This window comes from Acinonyx jubatus, chromosome C1 (genome assembly GCF_027475565.1).
Source record: "Acinonyx jubatus isolate Ajub_Pintada_27869175 chromosome C1, VMU_Ajub_asm_v1.0, whole genome shotgun sequence".
In the NCBI taxonomy this organism is placed as follows: domain Eukaryota; kingdom Metazoa; phylum Chordata; class Mammalia; order Carnivora; family Felidae; genus Acinonyx; species Acinonyx jubatus.
The window spans coordinates 166,586,958-166,605,167 of NC_069381.1; the positions used below are offsets into that span (position 1 = coordinate 166,586,958).

General features: G+C 37.0%; 1 protein-coding gene across 2 annotated transcripts in view; it reads right to left on the reverse strand.

Moving 5' to 3' along the window:
- CERKL (ceramide kinase like) overlaps positions 1-18,210 on the reverse strand; it is a 105,216-nt gene that overhangs the window by 3,509 nt on the left and 83,497 nt on the right. For both annotated transcript variants that reach the window (XM_027055365.2, XM_053215399.1), the window contains exons 5-11: positions 14,414-14,556; positions 9,167-9,241; positions 8,018-8,195; positions 7,878-7,937; positions 7,254-7,279; positions 7,050-7,158; positions 4,305-4,401 (exon numbers count right to left, since the gene is read on the reverse strand). In XM_027055365.2, coding sequence (XP_026911166.1) covers positions 4,305-4,401; positions 7,050-7,158; positions 7,254-7,279; positions 7,878-7,937; positions 8,018-8,195; positions 9,167-9,241; positions 14,414-14,556 — 688 coding nt within the window. The remainder of the gene's footprint in view (positions 1-4,304; positions 4,402-7,049; positions 7,159-7,253; positions 7,280-7,877; positions 7,938-8,017; positions 8,196-9,166; positions 9,242-14,413; positions 14,557-18,210) is intronic.

The following is an 18,210-nucleotide window of genomic DNA, read 5'->3' on the forward strand; positions in this document are numbered from 1 at the left end:
CAGATTTTACAGTTCATACTGTATAATGCAGTGGATTACGTAATGGTTTATACTGGGTTTACATGTGGCATCGGCTGTTCTAATTGAGGTATAGAATTAGAGTGTCCCAAGTAGCTCTCTGTGAAACTGCTTGGCAGTCCCTGCATTAGACTTCCCTTCATCTCAGATATGAAGCCATGGGGACCTCATTCCATGTTAATTTGTAAAAAAGAATGTGTTTTAAATGAGTCATTGATAACTGGCTGCTATGGGTTAAATTGTATTCCCAATAAAGATACATAGAAGTCCTAACTCTTGGTGCCTGTAAATGTCACCTTATTTGGAAAGAGGGTCTTTGCAGATGTGATGGAGCTAAGATGAGGTCATCTGGTTGAGCCCTAATACAATATGACTGATGTCCTTTAAAGAGAAGAATGCCATGTGACAAAAGAGACTGCAGCAGACAACTGTAAGCCAAGAGATTTCAAGAAGTGATGGCCACCACCCGTAAGTCTATTATCTTAAATCCTCAGTTTTCATGTGCATACTTCGCAAAATGAAGCTCCATGCATCCCAGCAAATTCATTTCCTACGAAGCCACATTGGTAGATGGAACTTTAGAGAGCCATGAGCTTAATACCTCATGTGAGGGTATGTTTAAGATGTGAGGAAGAGAAGTGAACAGTTAAAATTGTGATACATACAAGTGCCATGATGGTGTAAGCATAGAGTTAAAGGACAGAAACAAGAGGCAAACAGGCCCAGGATGTTGGGTGAGCTTCCCATGTGAAGGAGTCTTAACACAGAAGAGTTAGCCTGAAGGAGGAGAAGGGAGGAAGATTTGGAAAGGAAACATTTGCTAAGTATGGAGATACGGCAATCATCACACAACTACAAAACATTGAGCATACTGTGATATTGTAATAGTGGTGTTCTGTCACTTACTTTTACAGAAGATATAAATGCCTGTGTTTGATTTTTTTTTTTTTTTTGAGAGACATAGATGGTATCATGGGCTGAATTGGGTCTCTCTCTCAAAGTCATAAGTTGATATCATAACCTCTTGTACCTTAGAATGTAACCACAGTTAGAGATAAGGTCTTTAAAGGCATGATTACAAGGAGATTTTTAGGGTAGACCCTAATCCACTATGACTGGTGTCCTTAAAAGAAGAAATTGGGACATACAGACACTAAGGGATGTGCATGCATACAGGAAAGACCACATGAAGACATAGCCAGAAAGCAGACATCTCTAAGCCAAGGAGAGAGGCCTTGGGAGAAATCAGACCTGTCAACACCATCTTGGACTTCTTATCCTCAGAATTATAAAAAATAGATTTCTGTTAAGGCACCCAAATCTATCGTATCTGTCATGGCAGCCCTAACATGAGTACAATGGCCCAAACATAGGAAATCCGGTGAGGATGGCCAGAGGTGAGGCAACATAACGGCCAGAATACAAGGGCCATGAATTCTATGCTGAGGAAATGAGATGTCATCTTGACAAGAATGAGCAAGGCATTGAAGAATTCAGCAGGAGAGAAACAGGTAAATGTTTTAGAAAAGTCCCTGTAGAATTAAGTGTGGAACACAAGACCAGAGAAAAAGGAAGATCAGAAGGAGGTTGCTGTAAGAAGGGATTAAGGTTCAAATTAAGGTGAAAGAAATTTCAGAAACATCAGAGAGGAGAACGAACAGAACTAATTGGTGGGCTGGTTGTACGGATTGAGAGAGGGAGAGGAACCCAGAGTAACTCCAGGATGGGTAGAGTTTCACACCATCGCCCTGTGCAGGGAATCATAGAAGGAGCACCTTTAGGGGAAAGACAATAAGGTCAGCTGTGAACGTGCCGGACTCCAGATGCATGGGTTTCACAACTTGAGCACACAGGAAAGCACAGTGGTCCTACGATCAGCAGAGAAAACAGAACCTCCAAAGTGTGCAAAGCTCAGACGGTGGTTCAAACAAGGGGGAGGACACACTCAGGACAAGGTATCACAAGAGAACGACAAGGCAGCACACAAGTCCTCAAGGAAGGACTAACATTTAAGGGTCTTAAACTCCCTACCAGAAACAATGGTCAAAGTGAATGGAGGAATGGAGGACAGAAGAAATGGAGGCCAGTGAGAGGACAGAGTTGAAAAGAAGGGTGGTATTTTTCTATTTTCGCAGAGATGGGGAAGGCAAAACTAGTCACCCCACAGACAGTGGTTTTCATTATGCTCTAGAACTGTTAATATATATGTAGATTCAGTTAACCTGGAAAAGATGGTTCAGAGACCTAGACTGTGGCTCTCCTGAGGCTGCAGTGCCATGTTGTCCTTTCTGGATAGCATAACTACTACGAATTAGTGAATTATATATAATCTTATCTGTACGTGGTCTTTATAATGTTCCATGATTTATATAAACTTACATTTTTGAAAATGTCACCATGAAGGAAAGACACTACAAATATAGACACACATGTGTACATATGTGTATTTTTTAAACATCTCACATTGCTTAAAAGCAGTGACCTTGGGAATCCATCTACTTACGTATATATACCATTACATCGAACATTTTTAGAATTTGTCAAAAAATCACAGAGCAATAGCATGGACTTCATTTTAGTAAAGAGCTAAATCAATCAGAGTTAAGTCTAATGACCATGCTCCCTCCCTCACTCACACACACACACACACAGTTTTTCCATCAAAAACAAGACATGGCCAGTAAGTGGGAAAAGCAGGTTATAATATATCTTGCATAACATGATCTCACTTTAAAAAAAATTCTTTCCCTATAGAATTCTATTCACTCTGTCATTGCCTTTATTTTTCTAGTATTTATTACTTTAAAAATCTGAAGAAACCTATTTTCATGTTGAAAAAAGGATGTCTATGGAAACTACCTTAGAAGTTTGCCCCTTAGGCAATTCCAAAAGAATTTATTTTCATAAATAATTTGTGCAGTAGGTGCCTCCCTAAAATAAATACAGAGCTTCTCAGGGTAAGTAACCTTCAGGTTAATACTCATTTAAGCACCCACATTTATTTAATAGAAAAAGATTAAGAAGTTTATACCAAGGTAATGACACTGATGATCTCTTGGAATATCCAATTTTGAGTATTTCTACTTTCTGACTTAGGAAAAATAATGAACGTACGGCCTTTAGATTAAGAAAAATAATATTTCAAACAATATGAGTCACATCCCAAAAGGCATACATTCCTTTGACAATCACTGCCTTTCCTAAACACACACACACGTGAAGTTACTACTTCAGCTCACAACCTACCTTACGTCTGCCTTTGTCTACATTGGGACTATAATTTTTAGGATACAACTTCCTAAACATTTCATTCAGTTGGTTGCTCAGTAAACACTCATCTAATAACATAGTGTGTAGTAGAGAACCGAAACTTGAGGGGAACTGCGTATGAAAGTTTAAAATTATAAAGGGGCAAAATGTGAGTCACCACGGCCACTTCTGCAAGCAAGATTCAGCTGCTAGTGGTTGACTCAGTGTCCTCTCCTCGTCTTCCTGTTTACTCTCTCCAGCTACATCCAGGTACACTTTTATGCCTTTAGGGAGTGAGACTGTAGGGTTTTACAAGCAAACCGATAAACTTCAAGACTCGTAAATTCAGAGATCACATATTTCGGGACCAGTTACCTAAAAACTGGGTCAAAATCTCTGCCAAAAGAATGTGGCTTATAATAGTTATTCCTTCTCTTTAAAACAAATCCCGTAAGTAGAAGTAAATCTTCTCTCCCTCTACAACCACACATCATAGTTCTGAATAGAATAATGACTAGCTAAACATGGTGTGTTTTAAAAATAGGTCTGCCTATCTATTTCAATGAGCGAAGGTAGGCAGATCTGTAAATAAAAGGCAGGAAAATCTAAAGGTCATAACTTTAGAGAAAGTCTCCGGCCATAACATCAAGATTAAAATATCAGATTTCACTACTTTTCATTCTGAAGAACAGCTGAGTATATAATTTTAGCTTTAATTTACTTCACATTTCAATATAACACTACATTTTCTATTTTCTCTTTGCACATGTGTGCACACACACGCATGCATGTGTGCGTGCGCGTGCACACACACACAATATACGTAACTGCCAATTCCTAGCTCAAAAAGGGCAAATCTATATTAATATGGTAGATACTTTTCAAAATTTGGAGGAAACACAAATTTGGAAAGAAAAAAGATTAATCTATTTAGAAAAAACGCCTTCTTAGGAAGCCGGATTTTATGTCAACTCTTGCAGCATATCTCTCCATGATTAATAGCTTTGCATATAAGTAGCAAAAATAATGTACCATACCTGATTCTTAACACTGGCATATCTTTTCAGGTGTTTTATAAATTCTGGCCGAGAAGTATTTCGTGCAATTATAAGAGCCATGCTTCCATTATTTAATCTGAAATTAAATTTTTATACGGGAAACTGAGAAGTTTATTAAGTGATTGCAACCAAAATTACCGTGTATCATTCCTTCCAACAAACATCATGTTTACTAGAAGTTTTAGGTAAGGTAGATTAATCATCATCACATTAAATTTACCTTAATTTCTTAAATCTTATCTCGCTGTATTATTTTTAAACAGCACAGACCTTCAAATTAATTCGATTAAACAATTGACTCCCTTCTGAGCAAGCTCTTATATTAAGGGCTTTTTAAAAAAATGAACCATCAGGCATCCTATTCATGTATCAAGACATCATTTAAAATGCAATGTATTTACTTAAGGATTCTAAACGTGAAATCATGTATGTTTTTAGAAGATGTAAAATAGTGAATAAATACAAATGGTATGACGATTGTTCTTTCTAAAAACCTAGTGTGATTTAAATATTTATTTATAGGCAGATCTAAGTGACATAGGAAAATAAAGTGGCCCTTGGATGGATGAGAGGGACGCATGCTACCACACATGTTCAGTTAAATGACTGAGCATTTTAATCTTGCATAACTGTTCAGTTTAATATAAGACACTGCAAATTTAGAGATGTGATTTAGTGCCAAAAAAGCCACTCACAATTGCACATAGCTTTAGAAGGCAGTTTGCAGAAATATGTGCAAATGACTTCTAGCTTGATTTCAAGGCAAATATAAAGTTATTCCAAGAATAACAACAACATAAAAAAGAGCTCTTTAAGTCTTATGGAAGCTCAGGGTAGAACTTGTAAGGGACCCTGGAGATTATCCAGTCATTCACTCAGTTTATATAGAAGGAAGAGAGGACCCCAAGTTTAAGTCAACTGTTCAGAGGCACACAGATCTGAAATCAAAATGATCACTGGTACCAGATCCCTTAATTGCCAGGGTCCAATGTTCATTTTACTCAACATCCCACCTCTTCCCACCTGCAAATAAATAGTATCAAAACACATTCAGAGTAATGTTTTGTGTGTTTATTTTTTAAAAATTGCTGAATTTTTACTCAGAAACATGAAAGCACTTCATGTCTACTTTCAATACTTACTAGTAATTGAAACACACCCTATATACTTGTCACTGTTCTAAATGGTTTTTTAACATATTATGCATTTATTCTCTGAACACTTAATACTGATTTCTATCAGCAATTTGCACTGATGCCTTTTGAATTAAATTATACTTTGCTGTGGAAAAAAAATAAAATTGAAAGTTGAATCTCCTGTGCAATGATCCTGAATCATTCAGAAGATTAATCTCTGAATACCTCTGGTCAGCCAAGACCTGGTTTAAAGGCCTTTGTAAAAAATGGTGTGTTTAATTACAATCCACAAAGGAAATCTCTAACTAGTCACCCTCTAAAAAATTCATCAATACTGACTAAACCTGGAGAGAATCAGTGGTGGAATTCAGGCAAGCTGAAAAATGCATGGAGCAGCATTGAAGGAAGCATGAATTGACCCCCAGAAGAGCAGACTACCTCTCATGAAAGTCCTTGAGCAAACATGACAGTCAGAGATGAAGGAGGGTTAGATAAGTATCGTCCCAAGTCCCGTAGAACATTATTCCAATGTCAGCTAGCTGTTTTTCACTTTTAGTGAGGGAAACCACATTAGGGAGGCACACAGTAGTCTAGGATTTCTGAGGGTATAAGGAGGGAACAATTAAGCTCAATCACTATATCACATGAGCTTCAAAATACTCCTTTCAAGTTTCAGCACTGGAGATAATGAGGACACTGGCATCTAGATTATTAGTATCAAACTATACAGTTTTTCTTCTCCTCTAACTTTGGATGTTTCCCTGTTACCTTTGTATCAACTGCCAAGAAAAAAATTTTAAATCAGTCCCCTTTGCTAGCTGTTCATCATTCTGGTTAAATATTTTGCAGGGAAGATGAAACTAATCATTAAAATTACGTTATAAATTGCCAAAGCACATATTCATTCTTTTATTCCACTTCCAGAGAAAATCTAGATTTGACTATATTATATAACACTCATGATCCTTTCTCCTACGCTTTCTTTGGGAGTGGGAGAGAAACATTTTCAGAGCAGTAATGGACAGCTGCTTGAAAAGAATGTACAAGAGATGAAATATTTATATTTTCGTAGATAAAATCATATATAAAATGTCTCAAGAAAGTGTGGGCAATAGATTCACAATATCCACACTAAATATAAAGAACTGAAATTCAGCTTCCTTTGACTATAAAGGTACCAAATATACCCACATACCTGCTTTTCATGCTGAGGATATTTATGTCTGTTCTAAAATTTGAAAGTAGAGATGTTCATAAGAAATACCAGGAATATAATGTTTTCAATGACCAGCACATGAACATCAGCAAAGTAGGCATAAAGTGACACAATAAAATCATGTTAATAAAACCCCAGAAATATTCTAGCCTCAGTAATATTAAGAAATCAGTGGTTGTCTAATATTTCCAGTTTAACAGTTGGTGTCAGCTTGCTCCAATAAGTCCCTTAGAATCTCTAGTGTTATACAATCCAAGAGAGACTACCCATTGATAATATGCTAGCCAGCCAAAAGTTAGCAAAGTATTCTAAAAGAAAAAAAAAACTAGTTTATAGAAAACTGTCAGTTATTCAATAAAAATGCTTACTAACCTGGTATTAGGTGCCAAGCCTCGAGGTGCCACTGAACACAGGCAAGGAATTGCCATAATGCTGACATTCAGGATCTGACCCTGGATCGTTTGCCACTGATCATTACTCACTAAAGGTAACGGAAGTGATTGGTTACTTTCCTTCACCAGAGCAACATGTCTATAGAGCCTGATTTAGTTCTCAAAGAGGTACATTTAGACTCACCAGATTTGGGAGATCCTTCCACCTTCCTAAAAGTAAGAAAACAAAACAAAGAAAACTACATCACACAAAAAATGACATCTATTAAATTGGGAAATTTCAAGAACCTAGTATGTCAGATATTATCTTAGATTAGACACAGTAAGTAAAAACATATAAATAATTCCATTACTGCATTACATGATGTTGGTTCATTTAAAGGTGGTATTATCAATAACAATGATTTTTCATTTCTTTCAAAAACCAGAACATTTCCTTTGTGTAGCTTTGAGTAAAGTTTGTGTTGCATACTAGACTGAAATTCTCATGAGGGCAGAAACTAGGGGTTTTACTTTTTTTTGTTGTTGTTGTTTATTGATGTATCCAAAGTGTCTGGCATACAGTAGGCATTCAATAAACAACCGCTGGATAAATGAATGAATCATTGCATGGATGGACGGAGTGAATAGTTGTTTCTGAAGACAAAAGCCAAACGACATGGCCTACTAGAATCTCACTACTCTATTCTTTGCTAGTATTTTAGAAAAACAACCAAAGATCACAAGTCTAATAAAGTATGCATATCAAACTATGTCATGATTTAAAGAAAGATATAGATGTTTACATTACTTTGAGCTCTTTACCTACCTTTCTTGTAAATCCTGAGAGCTGATAAATGGTAAAAATGATATTTCACAGTCTTCAGGCCTAAAATACAATAAAATTTGCTATTGACACTCATTGACTCTGAGATACAAAATTTTTGGTTTACGCAAAAAAAGACTTACTGAAGTTTTGCCAGTGCCTTAATTATAGCAAAATCCCTTCGTTGGTTGGGTGACATCCATCGATGTTTTTCTGCCAGAGCCAAAGTTCTTCCCCCAAAGCCAAACATGGCTGAGAACCCAAAGCGAAGAAATTTGCCAGTGGTGCTGAAGGTGCAGACATCGACAGGTTGTATGTGTCCTTGAATATTATGTTGGATATTCGTCAAGCAGGGAGTGCAGTAGGGCCAGTTGTCAAAATGGCAAGCATAGAAAAGCCGATTTATTTACTTATAGACAATCTCAAGTGACTTCATACAATAATAAATATCCTTTCTTTTCATCTTTCCCTGAAACTACTGAAATTGCCATTTGTAATTTTTTCAGGTACTAAGGAAGAAACACAAAGTAGTAAATACCACAGCATATTGTTATTTCATATAAAACAGGGTTGTGGTGGGGGGCATCTGGGTGGCTCAGTCAGTTAAGTGTCCGACTTTGACTCAGGTCATGATCTCATGGTTCGTGAATTCAAGCCCTGCGTCGGGCTCTGTGTGGACAACTCAGAGCCTGGAGCCTGCTTCTGATTCTGTCTCTCTCTCTCTGCCCCTTCCCTGCTCGCACTCTGTCTCGCTCAAAAATAAACATTAAAAAAATTGTTTTTAATTATCAAACAGGGCTAAGAAAGTAAAATTGAAGTACGTGTGCAAAGTAAACTTAGATTTAACACTAGTTTTGCATTGTATTTATCTGAGTTTATAGGCTTTTCATCAATTGGGAGAATATTCTAGTGGATGTGCAATGAATTTTTCTTCTTTTCTTATGTTTTTCTTTTAATAACATAATCTCAGCCCTAGAGTCTTGGTATAGTCAAACAACAATATCTGATACACTTAAATAGTATACACGGATTTTCTTGATTATAAAATTGTGACCTTGCATAAACTTCATTTACTGTTCTTTACAGGACCTGTACTCTAAAAAGGGAGGCAGCCCAAATAGTGAAGCTTTGTCTAATTGACCTTTGGTTTTTAGTAAAACACGTCTCTGCATTGAGAGACAAAGAACCTGTCCTTCCTTAGATAAGTTTGACAGAAATAGCCTTAAATAAATATAAAAACTTCCCTATAAAAAGCTTCCTTAAAACATGAACTTCTTTGAAAGAATTCTTACCCATTATAATGTGCAAAGTTGCAGTTACCACATGAGGGATTCCATGAAGAGAATGTGCCAGTACGTTGGTAGAGCCTGCCAAATCAGTTTTAAAACATGTAAAACAATGTAGCGTATGTTTTAAGTTATCCAGTTGCTCCTACTTTACACAGGTATCCCTATGCAATGTGCAAATAAAAAAGTAATAGAAGTTTATAAATTTTCACTCACAGCTTAAATTCACATCAGATGTTGGCTGTATTGTTCAACCTTTAAACCACTTAAAATTAGAAAACGGTTTATAGTATCCACTTGCTCACAGCTTTTGCCATCATTAATGTCCATCTTCTACCAAAACACACTAGCTATCAAAGTCTACTCCATCCAATTTCAATGAATGGGTTTCTAATTTCTATACCTAAATGAGTACCAACAGCATAAGGTTGTCTCTGGAAAGCAGAGACAAATGAATAAATATATAAATAAAAATCCAAATAGTAATGAAGAAAAAAATATAAAATCACTGTAAAGCACAAAAGACCTGTTTTAAATACTGTTAATGAATCTTAGAGGTAAGCTTTCATCCGAGGGGATTCTCCTGTTATCTGACAAATGGTATCGTAGATGAAGAAAACATTTAATTCCATGGCATTTGCCATGCTATAAAAGTCTATTTTGAGACATCACAGATTTCTTATTTCCGTAACCATTAGGATAATTTATGATCCACGTGAATTTCTGCCACCAGCCTACAGAAGAAAAGAACTCTCTCAAGTCAGACTTTTTTTTTATGTTTATTTATTTATTTTGAAAGAGAGAACACAGGGGAAGGGCAGAGAGAGAGAATCTCAAGCAGGCTCCATGCTGTCAGCACGAGCCCGACACAGGACTCCATCTCAGGAACCATGCGATCATGACCTGGGTCAGATGCTTAACTGAGTCACCCAGGCACTGCTCAAGTCAGACTTCTATAACATTTATGTTTCTCTGAGATCTTGGATAAAAGCCTTCCTCTGAAGGGGAAAATACCAGTTAGCTCCTGCTGTTCCCAGGAGATTAAGAGGGTTTAAAATTAAGAAGCTACACGTTTTCTTGAATTACAGAACTTAAGAAAGAAATCAGTAACAGCCGAGAACTTCGAAAGCGTGGATGTGGAGTGTACTACAGCTATCAAAGCAAAGGCCAGCTCCCTGGATTTGTTAATCAGGAACATTTCTGTGTGGTCATATGTGATCTATTCAATTTGTATCACTTGAACTAATGTGTGCTAGGGTTTTTCAGCTGACAAAGCTGAGGCAGCTCAAATGTTATCAATGAAGACTGTCATTAAAATAATCATAAGGGGCTCATCTAATATTAATGATTTCCAGACCTCTAGCAATACCAATTCAAAGAAAAGTCTACCTCAACCAATTAGTAAACCTGTTCCAAGTGGTTCATCAAAGGGCAAATTATGCTCTGACCTTTGTTACTCAGAATATGGCCCACAGTCCAGCAGGATACAATAATACCTTGGTGCTTATTAAAATGTTGACTCTCAGGTCCCCCTCCAGACCTACCGAGTCAGAGTCTGCATTTTAAAGCACTCTTTTAGAATGCATTGTCCAGGGATCAGCAACATCAACCTTATCTGGGAGCTTGTTTAAAAGGCAAATTTCTGGGTCCCACCTCCAGCCACCGGATTCTGAATGTCTGGAAGCAAGGTGAGGCCAGGATGTCCATGCTTTAGCAAGATTTCAAGGTGATTCGTATGCACCCTAAGGTTTAAGAACAAGTGGTCCAGAAACCTGCTACTCAGTGGATCTTTACCCAGGAGTCAATTACAGGAGCCTTTCCAATTATCCTTTGACCATCTACCGCCTGCCCTTTGGCCATCTAATTGCTAATTAATCTGGAATGGGTGGGAGGGAAGAGAGGAAACAATCTATTTTGCTTCCCAATCAGATTTATGGTAAAGGTTTTGGAGGAGGCCACATAATTAGAGTGAAATATTTAGGATTATCAATGGATTACAGTACTCCATGAAACACATTTCCTCCATTACCATGGTTAATTAGGAATAGACCATAAAAGCATTCCTCTAGAAAGGCTATTAAAAAACATAATGTAATGTTGTCATGTGCAATAGAGAATGATACATATCATGACTCAAGAAAATAAAGACCATTTATTCCCTGGGAGTTTGAAGTATGCTAACCATGCCCAAGCACAAATCCTTCTAGACCGTTAAGGATCTTTTTTTTTTTTTTTTTTTTTTTTTTTTTTTTTTTTTTTTTTTAGGTCTTAGGCTTTGCACCTTTTACAACTTTTACTTCATTCCATAGAATTTGGCAGACAGGCATGACCACACGTCAGGAAATGCTTTTAGTCATCTTCTACCCTGATTAGCCTGCACCTTAGTCCTTAAGAACGGTTTCTTACATTCTGAATTAAAAAGGAAAGTGCATGAGGAAAGTGGATATAAAGTTGTAATACTATAGACTGCTCTATATTTTTGTTTGGATAATCTACAAGATAGAGTGCAGTTTCTAGAAACAAAATGTGATCTATCTGAAAAGATGTCTCCATGCCAAAAGAACATGCTGCTCACATAAATAACAACTATGTAATTTTAGAATCCTCACCAAAGTTATAAATGCTCTACCTCAAGGTAAACATTTTAATTAGCCTGGAAAGTTACTTTTCTTAACAGCCAGCAGCTACTTTGCTCACCACCACCTCCCCAGACCTGCTAAAAGGTGCCAAGCGCAAAGAAGGTAAGGACAGAAGTAGCAGTTCATGTAAAGCATGAATGATGCAAGTACCAGGCAGCAACTATGGAGGCAAAAAGAAAAAAGGAAAAAAATTGTCCTTGGAAGTGCAAGCACTTCTGCAGAACAATTAACTTAATTAACCAGACACCATGAATATTCATAAGGCCGTTAATGTCTCCCACATCCAAACAGATAAATGTGATGTAATGACTTCCTAGTCAAGCATATCTAAAATTCTCATGAAAACTGCACCTACATTTTGGTTCTTTGCCTGAAATATCATAGAAATTAACAGTCCCTTGGCAATATTTTATTCTCCTCAAATTAATTGGAAAGCATGAATTTATTTATGTGAACGCCATACGAATATATGGTTCGCAGCCATCAGTATGTGGATTGAGGCTTGTTTTACAACAACTGGATTGCTTTTTTATTTTTATGTCCTCTCTGGCTTTTTCCTCTGTCCTCCCCCACCCCTTTAATCTGAATCTCTCTGTATAGTTCCTTAGCACCAGTTCCCATGGCAACAAACACCATTGCTAATGGCCAGCAGTTCAAATACAGGCTTCCCCACATCTGATCCATGTGAGTCTGACCATAATTCAGCGGCTTAGTCTGTTGGCTCAGTGGAGTAATTTACTAAACACTCTCCCTCTGGGCATCTCTCTCCAGGAGGCAAATGGCTTCAAAGGCAGACAATCTTCTGCATGCAGCTTGGAAACTTCCTGCCTAGCTCTTGTTCCCATTCTCTGTCAAAACCCTGATGGGGGCGTTGAGTCCTCTTAGGAGTACATCCTGCACAGGACTTTCCCCTCCTATTAGATGGAATCCATACGCTGGAATTCTGATGTAGCGATCCCAATTTTGGCAACAGGCTATATTTTCTAAACAAAATGCATTCAAGTGGCATATTAAAAAGATAAGCATAACCACCAGTTTTTCTAGCTAACTATTCACTTTCTGTCAAATGCCTACCTGTGAGGATACCCATCTTTTCACTTCTGAATTCACAGCAGTAATAAGTGACCTCAAGAGTGTAAGCACTAGTGAAGAGGAAATGACCTAAGCACATCCACTTTGCATGGAGGGAAATGTTGAAAAGCTCCACCATTACAGACAGAGCTACTAAAATGACACGAAAAGGTCAAAGTGCACCATTCCACTTTGCCAGCATTTTTTTTTTTCTCGAATTGAGGTTATTTTGTTCCCTTCTGCTTCAAGACCATCAAACGTTTTTCTCTACCCTCTTTACAATTATCAGGATATATCTAAATATGCCTCTCCTTTTTAAAGCCTTGGTTTTTTGAAAGACTTCACAGTCTAAAAGAGCATTTGTATACCTTTTGTTCTTTGTCACTTAATACTAAATATACCACCATCCATCCTCAATGAATGTGGTTATCAAATGGATAGAATACTGAATTTTTTTAACCATGTGCATTATTTCCTATTTTCATAGGAAACAATAATTAATTCTGCTTTTCTTGTTGAGCTAAGAATGTGTGAGGATTTCAAAATGAAATCATTACTTTCCATCACTATTGTTTGTTTAAATAATTTGAGAGGAGTGGCTGATATAATGTAATCAACTTGTGAAAGACATTTTCCTCTTTCCTAGATGCCAGTGCTGCTTCAGTGTTTCTCCCAGGCTTGGACCTCCACTGTCCCTCCCTGCCCCTCACCACCAACCCCCCTTCCCAGGCTAGCAGCAGGCTGTTCCCTGGCTCTAAATCTTCCATTGCTCCCTACTGTTTATCAAATACAATTCAGACCCCTCCCCGTGGCATCCAGGAGCCACCATGGTTTAGGTTTATTTTGATCCCATCATCACCTGACAAATGGCCTCTTTTCTATTTCTCAATGTTCCTGGATTTTGGCATTGATTATTTTTGCAACGAAGAAAATAACTCAACCTCATCTTCTCAGTCCAGATTCCTACCCATTTTTATGCCTAATTCGAGTGGTAATTAGGTCTTCTTTACATTCGTTCACTTAATAAACTTTATTGAGCCTTCATCGTGTCATGTTCTATTCTATTCTATTCTAGCTGCTGCAGCCCAGCCGTTAGAATAAATCTTTTTGGCATTCTCAACTCAAGGTTATGTTTATACTTTGATTATGGGAGTTACTACATTTTACATTGTAAACAACTTGACCTGTTTTGAAATTTCATATCTGCTACTGCGTAATCATTAGACCTTTATATTGGAAGGTAGAATAATCATCATCCCACTTACTGACTGCTTACCTATGTATCAAACCCTCCACATATACTCCAATAACCTTGTCATTAAGTGAATATATGTGTATCTCTGTTTTACAGATTAGAACAAGGAGGTTCAAACAAATGAAATAACTTGTCCAAAGTCTCAGATTTGCTAGTGGAGATTCCAAACACGGGTGTTTCTGATTCAGAGTGCATTTAACTCTGTGCTACACTGTCTAGATTAGGAAGTAAGACAGAGAAAGATAGGAAGAGAGGTTCCATTTAGCAAAGCCATGGCCACTCCCTCACCTGCTGGTATTAAACCCAGAGGGAGCTCTGCACGGACAGGGGTGAGGATGAGGTCCGTTTCTTTCCCAGCATTCTTCTGGGCTCTAAGAAGCAAAGCATGGGCGATTTCACTGGCCGATCCATCTCCACCAACACAGACAACACTAGAAAACAAGACACTGAGAATGCAGCAGCTTTAAAACAATTGGTAATAATTCATGAAATCTCAACTTCAAAATGGTAATCTTGCATGTTCGCGTGCACGATCACACATTCATACCTTCAAACATTTTAGTAAGGGTCAACGAATAAGAAGCTTCCCGCACTGCATAAAGTTTACTTCACAAATACAATACTTACACGATATCCCATAGACAAAATATTTTAAGTGAGTTAAGAGACATTAAAACATTTCAACACGTTAATTCACACTGAACCTGCATTTACTCTGTTAATATCCAAAAGTATATTGTTCTCATTTTGTTTATGTTAATAGTCATGTGCAATTCACTTAACTGCTAATTTTTTTCAACATAGCTCCAAAAAGACAGGCAGCTATAAGAATCACGTAAAAAGCTTTTACATCAGTATGTAAATATAGTAATTGCAAACGTGAACTGTTTTTTCTCTCCTGGACATTCCTCCTCTATGACACTTTTAAAATTACTGTTACTACCATTTTGACTATAGACAGTACTGCTAATAATTTTTTTTTTTTTAAGATCTCATGGTAAGTAGAGCATAACAGAGATGGTGGTGGGAATCTCTGAAAGTAATACATAAGACTTCAGAAAGTTGTTTCATAATCATTTGTATTTAAAAAATGCAAAATAGTCTTTAGTAGCAAAATCATATTACTTTACACAAAAGGAGGAAGAGTTTGTGTTATTGAAAGCAGGTGTTATAATTCAAGCCTATAAGGGTCCAGCAAAAATGGAAGAGTACACTGAGTCTCAGTGGGGGGACAGATTCTCAGCTCCAGCCCACTCACATCATCTGGGAGGCAAGCCTAGAGGACCACATCCTCTGATTTTTCTAGAGAAACCACAGATTCTGATTTGCGGGTGAGTCTCCTAATTTTTCAATATTATCAACCAGTATTCAATACATTTAAAACCCCTATGTGCCAAACAAAACAGCCCATGGACCATGATCAGCAGGTTTTAAATGGTTCCCTAAATTTAGGAAGCTCTGGAATCCAGAGGGTCCATGGAGTCCCTCCACCTTGCTCTCAGCATTCCAGCCCCTGCACAGAGCTGAGGTTCAGCCAGTGGCTGCACACAGCCTGCCTGGGAGATCCAGATCCACCATAGTTATAAGAGACTCCAGGACATGGGATATCACCCAGATCACCTTTGGCTAGGGGTATTATTTTATGTCTGAAATAATCCTAGGGGTTCACAATGTTGCCACTAATTCAGAAAAAAAGTGATAGTATCTACTGAGGGTCAACTTTATGTCAGATAATGTGTTGATTCTTTTCTATCAAATCCTTAGAATTCTATAAAGTAGGCATTTGCCTCATCTTTATAAATGGGGAAGCCAAGGTTTGCTGTGAACCTTAATCAGTGTGATTTCAAAGATCCCTGTGTCTCAGAGAAACATTCTAGAAACGTAATTATAACTATCAGATTCATGCCTTTTCTACCTGCTGAGGTATGTGTGATCTAAAAGGATCACCTAAAATAATCCAACAAAGCATCTAATTTAGCATAGAAGAAGTTGGCTTTTCCATTTAATATAGCAACATCTGACCCCTGGGATCCTGCATCTGGTTATAGCATCTTGCACATCACATGTTAACTCATTGCTAGAATTAATAGAGATGCCTCCTCTGTGAACATACTCTGCTACAAAAGCCTTTGAAATTTTTTCATAACACATTCTATGTTAAATATTTTGAAACTATAACAAATGATCATTGCAACAATAAAGTAACATTTAGTGAATAGTTACTATGTACTGGCACTGTTCTCAGCACCCTCCATGTATGAACTCATTTAATTTGAACAATAACTATATGCAATAGATGCTTTTACCTTCAATTTCAAATTAGGGAACTAGCACGTAGTAAGATTAAGTAACTTTTCCAAGGTCATTACACAGTAAGTGACAGAAGGGGGAATTGAAACAGAGGCAATTCAACCTTACAGACTGCACTACTAGTATTCAATGGATTATAATCCTTTCCTATAGGTGAAACCTAATGAAAATCACCTTACGAGAGAGGTTTACTATTTTGAAAATCAGTTTGCCAGTAGAATCAATGTGGAACTAAATTTGTTAGGAAAAAAACATATTTATGTTGACAACTACTGTATCATTAGGATCAGCTCCAGGTATAGTTACTCAACCTAAGGGATGTACTTAATGCGAACCTATCACAAGAGTCTGGACATAACAAGAAAAGGCAAAAACAAAACAAAACAAAATGCCAAAAAATAAAACAAAACAAACAAAAACACCCACAACTTTTTATAACAAGTTGACCACACTTGTGTTATCCTAAAATATAAACCTTAATCTTTCACATGGGGTACAGCTTATGTTTTCAGAATAAGTAAACTCCTTCTTGCCATGCCCCCAAATACAATGATTCTGCCTAGAAAAGTGCCACCGTGGCTGATACCTTACTTTTCTGTATAAGAAGTGACACATTTTTTTAAATGCGTGTTTATTTGTTTATAAACCAGTATCATCCTTGAAATGTTCAATATATTATTAGGTTTTGATTTAAACTTTCTCTTTTTTGAAAAGAGGTACCTTTTAAAAAATACCTTACTTAGGAATACAGGTATCATGGACAATATGATAAAATGTCAATGTCTAAATCATTATGGGTCTAGTTAATGGTGAAATTAACAAAAGGAGAAAAACTGTTCCTTAACAAATTCAAATAAAATACTATGAAGCAAAACAGGAAAATATTGATATTTTTACAACTGCATAAGAGCTATAGATTAGCTTAACCATATTGATGCTTGTAAATTCAATTGTTACTGCTTCAAGTTTGTGCAGCTGACATTACTCTTTCCTCTGCCTTTACAAAACTTTCTATTCATGCACAGTAAAAATAGGGGGCAAGTAAAAACTGACAGTCCTACAAGGTTTAGCAATGGATCTTAGAGTGTTTGCTAGAACACACTAGAGCTGCACAACAGCTGTCTTGAGTACTGAGAGATGCATTCCTGTTGGCTCTTATCTCATGTTGCGTCTTCATACAAAATACGTAACTCATTAAAAACTCCAAAATTTTAGCAAGTGACATTTCTTAAACAGTATTTGCCACCATTTTGCTTTATTAAATAACATGCACAGAATCATTCTTGGATCTTAAACTCTCCAGTCTGTGTCTAAAATACCTTTAGGTGATATCCTAATCAGGCAGAAATGCTTCAGGCTCAAGTTCTTGAAGGAATGTGAGCCCCTCTCTCATTGAAAGATCATAGAATCTTGCAGGTAACTTATCCCCAACCTTGAATCTTTTGTACCTATTTCTCAAAAAGTACTCCAATAACCTCTCTCTGATCAAGTTCAGAAATAGGGAACCCATAAATAGAGCGCATTCCATTTTCAAATACTTGTGAGAGAATTGTTCTTTCTTTTCAATTGAAGCATATTTGACATGTAACATTTTATTAGTGTCAGGTATATAACATAATGACTAATGCATTGCATTGCATAATGCATTGCCAAGTGATCTTTACAAGAAGATCAGCATACAATGTTACCCCCCCCCAAATTATTTTCTTGTGATGAGAACCTTCAGGATCTCTTTTAGTAACTTTCAAACAGGCAAAACACTATCATTGACTACA